This window comes from Bombus pyrosoma, linkage group LG15, assembly GCF_014825855.1.
Source record: "Bombus pyrosoma isolate SC7728 linkage group LG15, ASM1482585v1, whole genome shotgun sequence".
Lineage (NCBI taxonomy): Eukaryota > Metazoa > Arthropoda > Insecta > Hymenoptera > Apidae > Bombus > Bombus pyrosoma.
Window position 1 is genome coordinate 3,682,438 of NC_057784.1, and position 16,818 is coordinate 3,699,255.

Genomic DNA, 16,818 nt, shown 5'->3' on the forward strand with positions numbered 1-16,818 from the left:
ATACTTTTTGAGTGGGTGTGAATCTACACACCTAAGTTTTATAAAGGAATTAGTAATGGCAGGTAACTACAAGCCTGGATTCAAACTTTATCATTTAATTTTCATTCGGGAGAAGGTTTCTTCAGAATGCATTAACTGCGTGAAACGCGAGGAATTCTCGCATAATTTCCCAAGGAAGAATCTCTCTTCATTTGTATTCCACGACCTTTCAACGAAAACAGGGAATTTCGCGAATCGTTCGTTTCGTCGCTGTTTTCCGATAGCTCGAAATAAACAGGCAATCGTCTGGAATTTTCAGCGAGAAAAATTCTCGTCTTTGCGACACGGCGCGGAGATTGCCTCGATATAACCTGGTAATTCAATTAAAACAAATGGCATGTTGCAATTGAAATAGTACGAAGCAGCGTCGATTATTTCCTGTTATCGTTACATAGATGCCCTTTTGTAGAAAAGAAAATACATATTTTTCAGAAAAGCACACACTGAAGTGAGAAATTAAAATATTAAATAGACGCAATAATTGGAACCGAGTGAAAACTATTCCAAGTCATAGGCATCTTCATCAGGCGTCCTTTTTGTTACCGATCCGCCACACATCCAAACACATCAGCTGGCTGCTGAAGCGAGCTAAACTCTCATAGAAAGAAGACTAAAAAGAAAACACCCCACTGAACCCACTAAAGAAATAAAATAGTCAGACTCGAAGATGGTATCCCGCTAGCGGTAGCCATCCACATGTTATTTAGCAATTAAGTTAGAAAAATTTATCAAATGACAAGCTGGACAAATTGTAATAAAAAAACTCACGAACAAGAGTTCTGATTTCTTGTTCTGAGTTGTCGTCTTGCCTATCATATCGTCAGATCTCCACGAATCTACGTTTAGCCGATTAAAGCTTGCGTTTAAAGCGGTAGTTTTTGAACAAACATTACGATCTCGTTATATTCTTCCCGCCGCGAATAACAACAAGACTCTGACACTGACCGTAGCACTCGACGAGTAAAATAAATATTACAGAATCATAAGGCAAGAGGTGAAGCTGCGACTTGAAAGGCAATTGGGTTCGATATAACGCGATTAACTTGAAATCAGCGAAACACAAGTATGATCGAAGTGGGAGGAAATCTACGCTGTAGTTCCTCTCGAGGCGTCGAACTTCTCCATTAGCGGTGTCTTTGTTTCCCAACAAATCTCGCGTTTCCGTCTACAAGCTAGTAAAGGGAACCTTGGTAATCTCAAGTGGCGAAGGGGAAAGAAAATACAGGCAAGGGCGATCGTATCAGGAAACGTTACTCCGACGCTGTGCTCGCCGCGAGAAATCGCAAGCAACACACGGAAGCACTCGCCCAGTTGAATTTATGTCGAAGAAAGTGCAGCTCGGACGAGAACAACCCACGACGCACAGTGATTTAAGATGATTGTTTGATTGCGAGAAAGCCATAATTTTTCTCATTTCCTATTGTTTGATGTTTTATTTCTGTACGTTTTAAGAATTATTGAGTCGTTCGAAGAATTCATGGGGGAATTTATAGAAGATTTGAAGAGCTTGTGAATCTTTACGGGATTGGTATATCGTTGAACGATATACAAGGTATTCGTACAATGTTATCCGCTCGAAAACTCTTCGTTGCTTCAAATACGAAGTCACAATTTTATTTATAAAATGCGTAGGATTGAAAAAAATACGATGGTATCGGTTTTTGCTGTGGATGAAAGTGTTACACTCTTGTTGAATTGAGATCAATCTTGGATCTCTAAATAGAATATCTAGTTTTGTTATGTTCAAATTCGATAAAATCGAGAATTCTAAATTAAAACAGCTGCGGTTGTACCAATATATAAATACGATATATTATTACGATATAGTACAATTATAAAAAATAAAGGCCAATCCTAAATTAGAATGTTATTGATTTTAGAAGGCATCTTAGTTTTAAGATAAATAACGAAGAGTTTCGACCATATACATACTAATTCTATAAAGAAACAATATCACGAAACTTTTCTTGGATTTCCCTATGAATTTTTCGGACAACTCAATAATTTTTAAAACTTCTAAGAACACTCGATTCTTGAAGTGCTAATCGACAGACGATTCAGCTAGATGTTTGGTGACTTTTTCGCGATCACGCAGCCGTTGTAAAGAAACACTGTACAACATTCGACAACTTTTTTTCGAAGAACCAACCAGACGAAACGTAGGAACGACACGGACCATCTTAATTTCGCGAGCACCTCATCCGAGGAACGTCACGTTCGACCTCGTTCCACTAGTCACCGCGATCACGTAGCAGAGGTTGCTATGAAGGTCTGCATTTCGCGGGGCTCCAAGAGGACAGGAAGCGAGGCGACGAGACGCGGCGGAAGCGTGCCGAGAATGCTCGCGATAATCGCGATTATTGCGTGCTTGGTGAATTTGTAGTTTCGTTAATTGAGTCGTGTTTCGATGCCTCGTCCACTAATGGAATTCTTTCCGCGGTTCTCTGCTAATTCTTTTCCCAAGAAAAGAACCTTTTTGCCGTTCACAGACTCTCCTTTCTTAGATATTTCTCTCGAGTAATGAATTCCTTTTCTTATATTTCTTCCAGAGGAGAAGTAGATTGGTACAAAGGAATTTTAGAATAAAAGCTGAGAGTTAATTCTTGCTTTCTACGGAACAGTTTTTGGAGACGTAGGTAGTTGAGGAGTAAGGATTCTTCAATGAGATAAAACGTTTGAAGTAAGTTCTTATTTTGCGTGATAACCGTAATAACATCAGAAAGTTACAAGTTTCGTTTTCATCGGTAAATGAATGGCTATTATACAGCATAAAACAATCATTATACCGCGCTCAATACACGTTTGTTCTAAATGTATTCAAATTCAAGTCGACTAATTTAAAGATAATTATCAGGTTGTCCGAAAAGTTTCTTTCGTTTTATCAGGAAATAATAGACGTACAACGTTTTTTGTTTTATATTATTTTATCGAATTACGTATGATTTTATTTTGTTGAGACAAACAACGTGACATTTCACAGACCTGGTTTCACGTTTGTATGAAGTATGGTTGTACGTTTGCACTGTTGTAAAAAGTAGGTTTGCGAAAGAAAGACACTTTCCGGACAACCTAATATATAAAATATATGAATGAACGCGTAATACGGCGTGCTAATATTCGTCGATTAAAAAATATCAAGGATTAACATCTTGAAAAAATAATAACACCAATTATTCATTGTAGCAACTATGCGTGTCTAATTTTACTTCATTTCCATCGATATACTTCAGCTTGAAAACCATCGAACAAAACCTTCGAAATGCTTTAAATCGCAAACGAAGCCACCTTTGACGAATCCAGAAACTCTGATCGGAAAGAAACTCGATCGAAGACCGAGCCCTGAAAGAACAACGGAAATCAGTTTAAGCGAAAAAGAAAGAAACAGCTCGTTAACCGATGCATCAGGAGGATGACTAAAGCGAGAGCAAATCAAGGATAAGAGAAAACAGGGATAATTAACTCTTCTTAAACGGAGTGTCAGAAGTCGTCGTTCCAATCCTTGCTTTCTGGGCACAGGTCGAGGATCCGTAGGCGAGATTTTCGCTGCAGTCGAACGCCGAATCCGCGTCTCGGCAGTATTTAATTAGTGCAGAGGAATCGAGGAGCCAAGGATGCCCGGAGGTGGTCGGTGTTCTAACGAGGCGGCCGTTCTTTCTTCCGAAGTGTCCTTCAGCTTCTCCCTTGCTCTTTCTCTCTCGTCCCATACTCGACTGGTAGCTTTTCTTCGTCGCGTTGGAATTGCGCGACGTCGACGTTCTTGTCCGACTCTGCACCGGAAACGAATGGCTTTTCCTCCGTCGTCGCTGACTCTCTCCTCGTATCGTTCTGTCACGGTGCTGGAATAATTTCTGGAATTCGTTAATTGTAGTGTCCCGAAAGCACCGGTTGCCAAGTGGAATCCACCATTGTCTCGAGTCTTTTTCTTTTCGATGGTGGAAATGCTAGAGGAGGAAACGCTCTCGCGGTCTACCGCCCGGAAACGTTCTTTCCCTCGATTGTCAATTAGTCGGCAGGCGATCTGTCTTCCGAGTTAAAAGGCGAATCGCGGTTAAACCTCCTCGCCAGGCTGTTGACCCTCCAGGCAGTGATTTAAACGGTCTCGACAGCGAATCCTTCCAGCAACCTCCTCTTATCCAACGCCGGCCAAATTGCCGGCTGGGTGGACTTTTAAGAACGGCAAATATTTCCCGTGACTCGCGACCGCTTGTTTACCGAACGATAAAGGGCGATCGCGGTATCGCTGCAAAGCGTTCTCAGTTTGTTTCGCTCCAATTTTTCGCCGTATTGTGCCGCGAGCTTCCTCTTCTCACGGATCGAGTTCCCACAATGTGAGTCGGCAACTCGAATTGACTGCAATTCGATAGCTTTCCTAGCTGTGTCGTCTCGGGTTCATCTTACAGGATAACTAATAATATCGATGAACCGACCAGTTACAAGTTACGTCAGAGCTTTGTTTAGAAACATCTCTTTTATAATTTTGCAATTTTACATTTCGACAAAGTTAGTTTCCCGATTCTATGATGGACCTTAGAAATTAGAACCAGCAGTCTTCGGTCTCTAGCAATCAACGAAAATAAAATACCTGCAGATGTAAAAATGTTTTAACAAATAAATTGGGTCACAAGTTCAGGCATATTTTGTTAAATAAATTCACTCTATCTATCGTATCCGACGTGATAAAATTTATCTAATGGAAGAATAGTTCGTTTCTCTATAAACAGGAAAGTATTTCCTATCAAAAGATTGAGAACCTAAGAATTCGAACTTTTACGCTGCTCAAATAATTTTTATAACGTATCTCGAAATCCATACGCTAGCAAAAGACGAACAATTTTATTACTCGAAGCAATAAAAACGATATATAAAACGCTACATAAACTCTACGCGAAGATAGTTATTCTCAACGCGTTAAACATTCTTGAAAAATATCGTGCGATCTATGCGAAACTAAAAGCCTGAAAAACTCCGAATGGATCTTGCACGAGTGCGATCCGATTTTCGATGGGCGAGTGAAAAAACGTTGGAAAAGTTGGTCGATCGTCTACTAGGAAGCGGAGATAGTCGGGAACCATTTAATCGTCGGCTGAGCAAACAAAAACATGGCCGCGCGATTCCGTATGGATGAGCGGCGGAGCGTTTAAGCCGTGTCGGATTAGGGGTGGCGATCGAAAAAGTGGAGGAACTTCCGGTGGTGCGGTGGATTCCGCCGGTTGTGGGAAAAACACGTAATATCTCAGCGAAGCGAACCTCATCTTGTCCATTGTCGCCGGGATAAAGTTGTCGCGCGTTGTTGGAAAATCACGGGGAAAGGGACAGGGAAAGAGGGAGAGGCGCCGAGACGTCTCGACGCCGGTTTACCGCTGCTTTATCGGCGTCGTCTTCTCGCAACCGACCCGCTTCTCGTTACCAACCATTCTCGTCTTTCTCTCTTCTGCCATCGTGATCGTTTTCTCTCGATTTCCATAGGGTGTTTCAGAAATACAGTTCAAATATTTGTACTATCATTGTATATACAGCAGCATCTACAGCGGCTGCAAAAAGTATTTTTAAGGCTTTTTCATAAGATTTTTCGTTCCACTTTCGTAATGTCAAATTTTTATACTGACAGTGTTCTTATGTACATAATACGCAATTTAATATACTTCTATCTAATTAATTAGTATGTAGTACGTAGATACTGCAATAAATATAATTATGTACAAATACTTTCTGCAGCCGCTGTGCATACTAATTAGTTATATTAACTCACTAAAGTAGCTGAACTTCTACCACGGAAAGATGTTATGTTTGTGTCGTATACGTGTGTTATTTTTTTTCTTTTTTTTTTTAGCATTGAGCGAATGTCATGAATATATTCGTCGAATTTGAAAATATACACGCAAGTTACGAGATATCTATTAGAAATGTATATTTAGTAAAAAAGTTAGTAAACGACATGAACATGTATCTACCGAATATTATCGTCCATTCTCATAATCTCTAGAAAATATCTACTTCCACCGAATATTTCGTAACTCCTGCCCTCGATATATTTTCACCCTTGTGGAAACACACTGAAACACGGTATCAAATTTCGGTAGCCTGCTTTTTAAATACCCTGTGTATTGCCCTTCCATTCCTCGATATTTCTCTTCTAAAGACTTCTTCGCTCTCATATTTCTCTCTATCGATCTTTTCTGTTCCGTGTCTTCGGCTGACCAGCCACTTTGCTTCAACCATTTCTGTGCTAGACGCCAGATAAGCGACGCCGATGGATCCGGCGTCGGAACACAAACGACGGAGCCGAGTTTCCCTCGTAGAAATACAGTAGAGGAATTTCTTTAATGTCGTATGAGAAATGGAGTTTCTTTCGGAGAGGGTTTGCTTACGAGATGTTTGTTCGTGTCGCGGCAATTCGCATGAACGAGCCGGCGAATATTTCCTGAATGCTGTAAATAGAAGGCTTGCCGTACGATTTGTAGCGAAACGCGACAGCCGTGATTCGTCTAACAATTCTATTTCCTTGGCGCCAGACCGGAGACATTAACGCATTTCCCTCGCTAAGGGAATAGAATTCCTGTTGCACTCGTGACGTCTGTATGCGATAATCGCGCAACGATGTAACGCGAACAACCTATGGAATGCCTGATTTAATTACAACTCGCTCGTTATCGCTTGCTGTGATTTCTGTCAACGTTAATTCAATAGACTTGGCGCTAATATCCCCCTCTTGTTATCTCGGCCGACTACATGATCGTTATAGTTCTTCGTACAGAATGTCCCGGCGAACTGTGGTCCATTCGGCGATAGGCTGGTTTTGCGTGAGAAAACGAATCGAAGATATAGAATTTTGTCATGCGACACTTCATTTTCGAAAAGATGGAAAATTTGGAAAATTCGGATATACTTAAAGTTAGCTAATTACAGACTAGGCTACTTACGGATGAGTAAACAATCAACAGCAGATTATTCCACGCGTGAAAATAAGTCAAAAGCGTAAAGTACAATTTTTCCATCTCAAGCCTCGTTTCCAAGAATATAGTTGGAACACGTTTAGTTAAGAATTAAGAAGAAAGAAGAAACTAAAGCAACCAAGCAACTGCTGGGACATCCTAATAATTACTTTGGATAAAAGTGTACTTTCTTTCGAACGATTGCAATCTCGAAATTCTTTTGATTCTCGTGTTCCATATGGAAACTCCGCTAATATCTTCTTCTCATTATCTCGTTCGACTAAAGTGGTCGTTAAAGTATGTAGTTATTTCCGACGATGATGACATGGTGTAACTTTTCGCCCTTTTTACGATTAATCTCGAAATTCTTTTGGTTCTTACATTTAACATAGAAGCACACCATTCTTATTTCGTTCCCTAGCACGTTGACAGTCCAAATATTTAGCCCAGTTCCTATTCCTACGTTTACTCTTCGTCGTTTCTATGTTTTCTTCATAGCATGTGTCCTCGTTTCTTCGTTATATTTGTCACTATCATATATTATCCATAAGTGACAATCAGCCGAGTAATTTATTTAACACGTTGAACATCTAAAAGCGTCATAAATCCGTCAGAACCTATACGTTCGTGTAGTCCACACGTTCATAAAGAAATCGAATTTTTAACGCAAGTCTACACACTATCGTTGCTCCTTCACGCTAGAGGTTTCGTCTCGGCGCTGCGTGCAAGGTCAACCGAAAGTGCACAAGATACCGGCCCAGTGACCTAGAGCTTTCCGTTAAATTATTCAACGCGCTGACATGGCAGTTTTCGCGCCAATAAGCAACATCTCGTTACCGTTATGCGCTTAGATAAGATGCACACGAGCAAGTCTTGTCGCGCGTGTTTCAATAATATACGTTGCATTGTACGGCGAAGTACATACGCATCATAGTGATTCTTCAAGTATTCAGAATACCATGAAAATTGACACACACGCGCGTTTAGATACGTAATTCGTGTATTAGTCATGTTCTCTTCCGCGGTTATGTTCCCTTCAAGAAGAAAACACCCCACTGACCTCATCGAAGAAATAAAATAGTCAAACTCGAAGATGGTATCCCGCTAGGGGTAGCCATCCGCGTGTTATTTAGCAATTAAATTAGAAAAATTTGCCAAATGTCCAGGAAATGGACAAGTCGCAAGGTACAAATTAAATAATAAAAAAAAAATGTTCCTTAATTTAGGATATTGTTGCGCGGGCGGTGAGCAATCTTCCTTCGCAATTATTATTTATTTAGGATAATCACGATCTGTGGTGATAGCTCGTTTGTATCGAGTGTTGCTCTTCATCTTAACATTTCTCGGGCGATGTTCGCAAATTCGTGCCGCTTTCTTGCCAAATTGCGGCGACGCGAGATTAAAATACTTTTTATCGTGACCGGACCGAGGACGTCGACGTCTCGACATTGATATCGACATCGACATCGACATCGACGTCGACGTCGACATTCGACATCGACATTCGACATCGACGTGGCCGTCCCACGAGATGCGTATTTCATTTTCGTACCGAAAGAGACTAGAGAAGGTCGGCGGACGATGAAGAAGAGAAAATGAAAGGAAGTCCGAAGGGAGAGGAAACGACCGAACACGGGGTGATATTTCAAGCAAAGGTTGCCCCTCGACGACTATTAGTCGAATGATCGTCTCGCTTTGCGTAAAGACGCTTGCATTACCAATCGAACGACTCTTACAATATTCGCAAATATTTACAATTTAAAAATTTCTATTTTACAAATATTTACAAATTTCTCCTACATGGCGGACGAACAAAAAATGACAAGAAGATAGCGTTGTTCTGACCAACGCGAAGAGGAGATCTGTACCTGTTCCGCGACATTTATTTCCATACTTGTATCGAACGCCCGAAGGAACGAGAGAAATCCCATTGCTTTCTTATTTCCAAGCGATAGCTTGGAAATTATTCGCGGATCGCGGTGTCGTTTCTTTCTTGGTTTCAGGCGATAAAAGCATCTTCCTATGGGCAAATGGGCGGCATCTCTCGCTCTCGTTCGACTCAGGATATTTTTCGACGTTTTACTCGAATGTGTGGTAGAATCGTTTTATCGAAAAGCCGATTCCTCGACTATCGGCTCGTTCTCTTTAACAAACCGTGGCAAATTCTCGCGGACGCACGCGGCGGGTGTGCCATTCCTTCGAAAAAATCGTCCCTTCGCCGTTATATTACGCGGCCACTTGCCAGAACTTCAAATCGAATCGAACGCCGGTATTACTTCCCATGACGTCATAAAAAGGATTTACGAGCTGAAACCATATAATGTTATTACCCGAAATGGTTATCCCTTTGGCCAAAGAGATTTCACCATATATATATATATATATAAACGCCACCCGGAGCTATTATCTCTGCTGTATTTTAAAAGAGACGTTAGTGCAACAAATTTTTGTCCTCACGTTTCTCCGATATTTTTCTCTTCGATGGAAAATATTAGGGTGAGCAATATAAGTCGTCTGCTTGAAATTGTAAGTAATAAGTTGAAACTAATAAGTTGGGGTCTTCTTAAAAGATCACATACGGTGTTATTCTCACTTTCGCTATTCTTTTTACTTTCACGTAATATCTTTCTGTGTAATTACACTGCAGATTTTTAAGCGAATTTCGTACCTTCAGCAATATAAATGAAGAAATGAAACTTGGGTACATACAAATTTATTTCGCCTGTTAAATCTTATAACAAGTATCTCACTTTGAATATTTTTTATATCTTTGCATGTTTCGTACATTCCTCGCGTTATTGTTAGACCTTTGTTGCTTGCCTGGCGGAATTGCAATTCCTCGTTTCGATTCTTTTTAATTCCTCTTAAACGCGTACAGATCTACAGTTTATACACATATACGTGTAATCAACTGCTAACTGTTTCATCTCGCTTCTCCATAAATTTGTATCTTTCATTAAAAGATCGAAAGGCGTGTATTTTTAAATTCTTTAAAATATTAGCGTACAAAATATTTTAAAACTCTCTAAGGGATCCTCTTCTCAAAAAGAAAAAAAAAAAAGAAAAAATAGAGAAATGAAAAACATTGAAAATTTCGAGCGATCCTATATATCCAAATTCCAGTACTAAAAAAATCTTTTGTTGCAGATCTGGTTTTTGCCGAGTGTTGAACAACAAGAACCAAAATGGCAGCCTTCGTGGCGAAGCAGATGGTCGGCAACAAGCTGAACGCGGTTAAAGGTGAGTTTTTATACATCGGAAAATTCGTTTTCTTCTACAATTGCCTCGTTTTCTTCTGGCCTTCTAGAATTTCCTTGATATATAATTTCCTGGGGCAAGTAATTAACTACCAATCGCGTAGCTTTTATAACACGAAACTCTTCAATCATCACAACGCTTTTTACGGAATAAAAGAAACGAGGAAGCAGATCGGGGAATTGAGACGATCAATTGCTACGTAAGACGACTGAATGCAATTACAATGGTCTGACTGACAGGCAATTTACTAATTCACGCGCGGAAATCGTTGATCTCCGTTTCACGCGACCAAGAAACCGAATTAACGAAGAACGCTTGATTCGGAAGCGATCGACCGCGAAACGAGAAGACATCTTGTTTCATTGAATCAAGCCTGGAAATATCTCGGGCAGAGGTCTTTTAAAATATATCGCGACTCGTGAAAGATAGATAACATTTTACTAATTGGTAATTATTATTAACTATTTACCTGGCAAAATATTTTATTTAAATACTTTAATAAACTATATGGGATGAGTAGGCAACAAAATTTGCACTCATGAATACATTCCAAACTAGTATGGATAATAAATGCATCAAAGTTGGCTAGTATCATTCTGGGAATTATTAACTATTATCAATTATTTATGGAACAAATTGTTTTACGTAACACACACAATATTACGTAATTCGAAAACGTTCGTGAGGTTTTCATTAGGAATTCCTATTAAGTATCGAAATATTTGAACAAATACCTACAGCTTTTATATGAGCATCGAAGAGAAATAAAGGGAAACGTTCGAGATTAATCAATAAACCGTGTCTCTCTTTTTCAGCGAGGAAACATCGAATCTCGTATGTACGTGAAAGGAATTTTGAATCAGAGTTGGCATATGTTCTCCTCCATCTGTCTCATTCACCAAATATGCCGTAGTCTCCTATTATTTATCCTGATCTTTGCAAAACTTATGTCAAGGGCATGGAAGACAAGAAATGGAATAATTTCATTGAAGCAACGAAAAGAGACGAAATATTTTTCAAAAAAAAAAGACTCGTGAAATTATAAATGACAGAAAGTCTGATTCTACTTAAATCTTTCTTAAAATTCCCTTCGTATTTTCCGGACAACCTGACATATTCATAGAAGGTTGAAATACTTTCATAACCCGCTTATGGGAAAAATTGGGAACGGAATTTGCAATTATAGGTACATTCCAAAGAGGGGTGGATGATAAATGCGATAAAGATGAACACGTACGAGGGTTCTATCGTATGTTCCTTCTACTGATGATCATCGTACTCGTATTACCGATCGACAGACCGTTCCCTTTCCAAACGATATAAAACAGCAATAATAAGCGATGGTTGGCTTGGTTTCGCGATCGTGACGAATTAATGGTGCAAACGTGAGATCGGAAAGTGCCGTTTCATCGCTCGGCCACGCGAAAAGCACCGTTTCACCGCGTCTTAATATATTTCTTCGGTAAGGGAACATCAGTCTTTCGGTCGGTAATTTAGCACGCGAATTAAGATTGATCGCTCGCACGAAGCAGGAAGGAAGAAAGCATTAGAGCAAATGACGAAGCACCGTTTGCCCCCTGTGGATCGGCGACTATGGGAAAAAAAAAATGATTTGCTTACGCCTTCGTTTCCCTGATGTATATATAGTACGGTAAGGTTATTTGATTCACCTAAATTCCCACACCTTAAAATTCAATCTTCAACTCTGCACAGAATAACGAAACTCGTTACATGTCATGAAACATCATTGATCTTTGATGTAATAACGGAAGAACGAGGAAATATCGCCTGCTTTAGGCCCAGCAAGAGAAAATATCAAAAAATATAGTAAGCTTTTGTCTAAGCTAACCGAAAGGTGCTATATAATGATTATATAGCTTTTACGTACGTTACAGCATATATACGTACATTGCACGCATTGTATGATCTATACTCGAAGGAAAATACTCTAAAGAAGAAAATAATCTGCGAAGATAAATTATTATTACTCTAAAGAAGAAAATAATCTGCGATGATAAATTATTATATACACACGCTACTGAACTCTGATAATTACAAACGAGAATATTAACATTAGTTCAACAAACTTTCCTTTTGACGAATAGAGGTGATATCTTCTTAGAAAACTGTGTCTACCGAGTCGTCAATGTAAGTACGCGATATACTTCGCGATTTATCAGGCCAGTAAAAACGAGTCGAGTAATAATCTGTTATCAAACGTAGATGGCATAGAAATTGTTCGCAATCGGATTCGACGATTACTTAGCTCGGCTCAAACGTTCTTCCGACACAAATAACCATACTTTACGGCGCGCACCATCAATCACGATACAGGCAACAAAGAAACGATTCGATTCGATTTCTTCGAAAACGAAGGGCCACGCGAAAGGATTGTACTGCATATTTCCGATTCATATTTTCACTTAGAATCACCTGCTTACCTATCACGCTGCGATAAACAGGACACCTTGTATATAAATATTTTTAACTTTATCGATCCGAGTTAAAAGAATCGTTTCTTAACGCGTACTCAAGCGACTGATAATACTCGAAATAGAATCTTTACCCGGTTGCTTCGCTGGTTTAATGCTGTTCACGTAACTGTGTCAGCGACGTGTATAAAAAGCTTGGCCGCGAAGCAAAGCGAGCCAGCGACGTTAATAAGCTTGACAAACGTGGCTCGACTCCCGACGTTTCCGATTATACGGAATAATGTACTGCATTAAAGTCGAGTTGGTCATAGTTGACGACTTTAATACGATGCTTTTCCATCGGTGCTTCATCTCGAAAGACAGAAGCAGATGTGGCTAAATATCACGCTATTAATCGTGCAATCGTGAGATTAAAGCGAATGACCAGAGCAGACATGCATTTGATTAAAACATCTGCAAGTGCCATCGAGTTCTCGAAAATTCCTATGCAGCGTTCCAACGTCGATCGATTATATCATTCGCGACTAATTTTGTTATCCAGCTTGATGATAATCGGTAGCGGCAAATCAAATTTCAAAGCTAATAATTTCATCGATTTGCGATTAATCGCCCGCATAGTTCCAATCTCTTCTCCTTCGATTCCTCTTACCTTCTAGGTCATACGAGCTCCTTTCACAAATTAAATTGAACGGCACATTTTACGATGAAATTTTTCAAGAAGTTGCTGATCATACTGAATGAAGAAATTTGAAGAGAGATGTCCGTGTATGTAGAAAATATTAGAAAGACGTATACGCGCTTCAACAGAGGAGAAATATATAAAAATATAAAAATTGTAATAATAATTGTAGAATTTCGATTATACATATGTTTCGCTCATTTTTGCACTACCAATCTTCCTGAGCTGCTAAATTGCGTATCTTTTTTAATATTAGCAATTTATCTATCTAATATCATATTATAATATATGTATAATATTATATTAGCTAATACAATATTAGCAATTTATCTTAATATCTATATCCTTTACAATCGAATGAAAATTAAACGTAGATACTAATTAAACGTTAACTTTAGGTGAAACTGAAAAGAAACACTGGTTACTTGAACCAAACTTTCACGCTTCTGGAGAAAATAAAAAGCAGAGATTACAACGACGATCCGGGAACGTTGCAATATCCTAGCTTGTGTCTCACAGACGAACGAATATCCACTATATTCAACGGGATAACCGATGTTTCCAATAACCGAGGTTCTACCGTGCGAAATTTATACAGACATTAAGGGACGAATGCAAATCAGCTTTGACTCCTACAATTATGATAGTTGCTCGAGGCAGTTACTATAAACGTTCAAACGTTTTTGATTATGGTTATTGCTGGACGTTGGCAAGGTGTCCAGTGGGATTGCATGCCGTTCCAATTTCTTCTAGAAACGCTGCCAGTCCTAACATCCATTAAAATGTGTATGTTATGTATATTGTATTATGAGTAATTAAATTTTACAGACTCGTCACGCTTGCGCACTTACTCATATGGCTATATAATAATCTCTTTTTAAATGTATTTGTCGAATCAGCACGCACGTGACCTTTAAATCCTGGCAGCAGACGATAAAAGTTGCTTCCTCAAAAGGATGATCCTGGCACAGAGAATGCCCATCTCGATCTTCTTCGGCGAAAGAACGCTGAATCCGTATTTCAGCGGGCCAGTTTAATTTTCCGCGGATTTTACCGCGCGTATTTCGCGTGGCCAGGGGAAACGTCGCTCTGCGAACGGGACACTCGATCGTTGTTATTCGAGTTACAATTACAAGTTGGCTAGTTAGAGCGGGAATTGAAGAGGAGCAGAGCGTAGGCCGGGAGCCGACGCGTCGCCAGCTGGCTTGTCGGCTTGCTGGCAGGTTGAACGATGGCCCGCAATAAAACTTGTGTCATTAAGGGAAAGTTTTAGCCCCCGCGAACGCCACGGGAACGAACCGTATCACGGGGAATCCGTAATGGGAAAATGGGGACCTTCGTCAAACGAACCAGCCCCGACCTCGAATCTTTCTTCGGGTAAAGCTTAACTCACTTGGACGCGATCAATCCATCCTTCTTCCCATCTCGTGGCTTTTCCAACCTCCTACCATCTCGATACCGCGACTTCTTCCACTTATTTTTACTCACCAGCTCTCCCAATGTCCACCATTATACATAGAAGTAGATACATCGAACTCCTAATCGGGCGATTCAACGTTTTCGTACGATCCTTCTACGTGGTCGGTTAAAACGCATCAGCAAATGTTTCTTGTAATAGTGGTCTCTTGTACAAGTGTACAGAAAACAAACCCAATTTCAAGAGTTGAGACTGGTAATCGCGTAGATTGCTCCTCTTGCAATCCCAGATTACAGATCGGAATCCCAATGGATCCTTTTCGATTCTTCTCGACTAAATTCTGGAAATTAATGTTGCTGGCTTTCGCGTACTCTTTTCGATCTTTTATCTCCAATAAATTCCCCAAACTAATATTCTCGATTTTCATCCTTTCCTTCTCTCTTATTTTTCGTTTGAAATAAATTCCCCGAATTAACATTCTCTTATCCTTTATCTCGAATGAATCCGCCAAATGAGTATTCTTAATTTTTATTATCATTCCCTTTTTTTTATTTTCCATCTCAAATAAATTGTCCAAATTAATATTCTTTTATCTTCTATCTCAAATAAACCCGGCAATTTAATTTTCTTCGTTTTCACTGCCTTTTCTTTTTTCACTTCTCAGCACAAATATATTCTCCAAACGAATATTCTTTATTTTCACCTCTCTTGCTCTCGACTCGGTTAGTTACACTTTGGGATATAAAATCCGATAACAAGAACCGTCGATGCCTTTCGACATTAAAAACTCTCTCGAGGTAAAGCGATATTTAGAATACTTTTCAATTTCGATAAATAGCAATAATTCTTCAAAAGTATATAAACAGTTCATCTCGATACCATTGACAGGTTCACTCTGAATGAATCACGGTTCTTAACCGTTTCCCTAGCAATTATCACAGTTTGTCCGTCACGGTGTAAAGCAAAGCGGAGTGAAGAGGAACAGAGACGGAAGTTCCAAGTGCCGGAAACCCCCAGTGGTTTGTTCGGGGGTGCGACGGGGTTTAACGGGAAATGCGGTGGGAAACTTTCGCCAAGCTTCAAAGAGTGGATGAATCGAATGGCAATTAGTTTGGAGATGACCTGAATGCAAGATAGGACACTGGGGTGAGAACATATATAGGGTGAGCCAAGAAGGAAGAGAAGGAGAAATGATAGAAGAGTCAAATGGGGGGAAAAAGTGTTAGAAGAAACGTTAAAATAAAGGATCTTTTCGAGGAAGAAGATCATCGAGTGGATAAGGAGGGAAAAAAATTGATAGAAGGGCGTTGAATAAAAAGCTGTTATACGATGTGTAAGAAAAAGGGGTGATAGGGGGAAAGAGATTAAGCAAAGAGGGTGACAGAAAGAACAAGGGTGTACGAATTAGACCGAGTATCAGGGAAAGTGTGAACAATAACGACGAACATCAGTGCGTCGCAATTAGGTTCGAATATTAACTTCCTAGAAGGTTTCAGATTTCGTCAATATAATCGTGACAGTCGTGCCCTACTACAGTGCCAATGAGATTTCAAAATGTTTTATAGAACACGTACGATATGCGCATAAAAGTCCTCAAACTGATTTCTCAATTTCGTTAAATACAATTGATATTCAATTTTCTAGAAACAAATACTTTCCAGAAGTTCACTCAACGCATAAAGAAGACATAAAAGTGGTGAATTCTAAGATAGTAAATTCTACGGTAAATTGTGATACACAATGTGATTAAATTGTGATTAACAATTCTAGGTTAAATTATGGTAACATGTCACATGATAAATAATGGTAAACCGCGAGATAATATTAAAAACCAGTGTTCGTAACATCATCACTTTCCTGTACTTTCCAATTTGTGGAATTGATTAATGTGGCTTTTAACCGGCTCATATATAAATTCCTCCGCTGGCCTCCTTTCCCAGCACCCATCCCCCTATGCTCCGGAGCATCCAAACTGCTGCAGGTTTTTCCTCGGTCAGCCGGTTAATTGAAATCCCGTGGATCGATCGACCGCGACCTACGCTGCTGTGCGGTTGCTTGTTG

General features: G+C 39.7%; 1 protein-coding gene and 1 long non-coding RNA gene across 3 annotated transcripts in view; one reads left to right on the top strand and one right to left on the bottom strand.

Annotated features, from left to right (window-relative positions):
• LOC122575742 (complexin) overlaps window positions 1-16,818 on the top strand; it is a 322,428-nt gene that overhangs the window by 114,444 nt on the left and 191,166 nt on the right. For both annotated transcript variants that reach the window (XM_043745112.1, XM_043745113.1), the window contains one exon: window positions 10,119-10,211. In XM_043745112.1, coding sequence (XP_043601047.1) covers window positions 10,157-10,211 — 55 coding nt within the window. In that variant the 5' untranslated portion in view covers window positions 10,119-10,156. The remainder of the gene's footprint in view (window positions 1-10,118; window positions 10,212-16,818) is intronic.
• On the bottom strand, window positions 3,005-12,833 carry LOC122575755. The gene is made up of 3 exons (XR_006319530.1): window positions 12,671-12,833; window positions 3,500-4,621; window positions 3,005-3,378 (listed from the first exon to the last, which is right to left on the bottom strand). It is a non-coding gene; the product is annotated as an uncharacterized LOC122575755 (long non-coding RNA).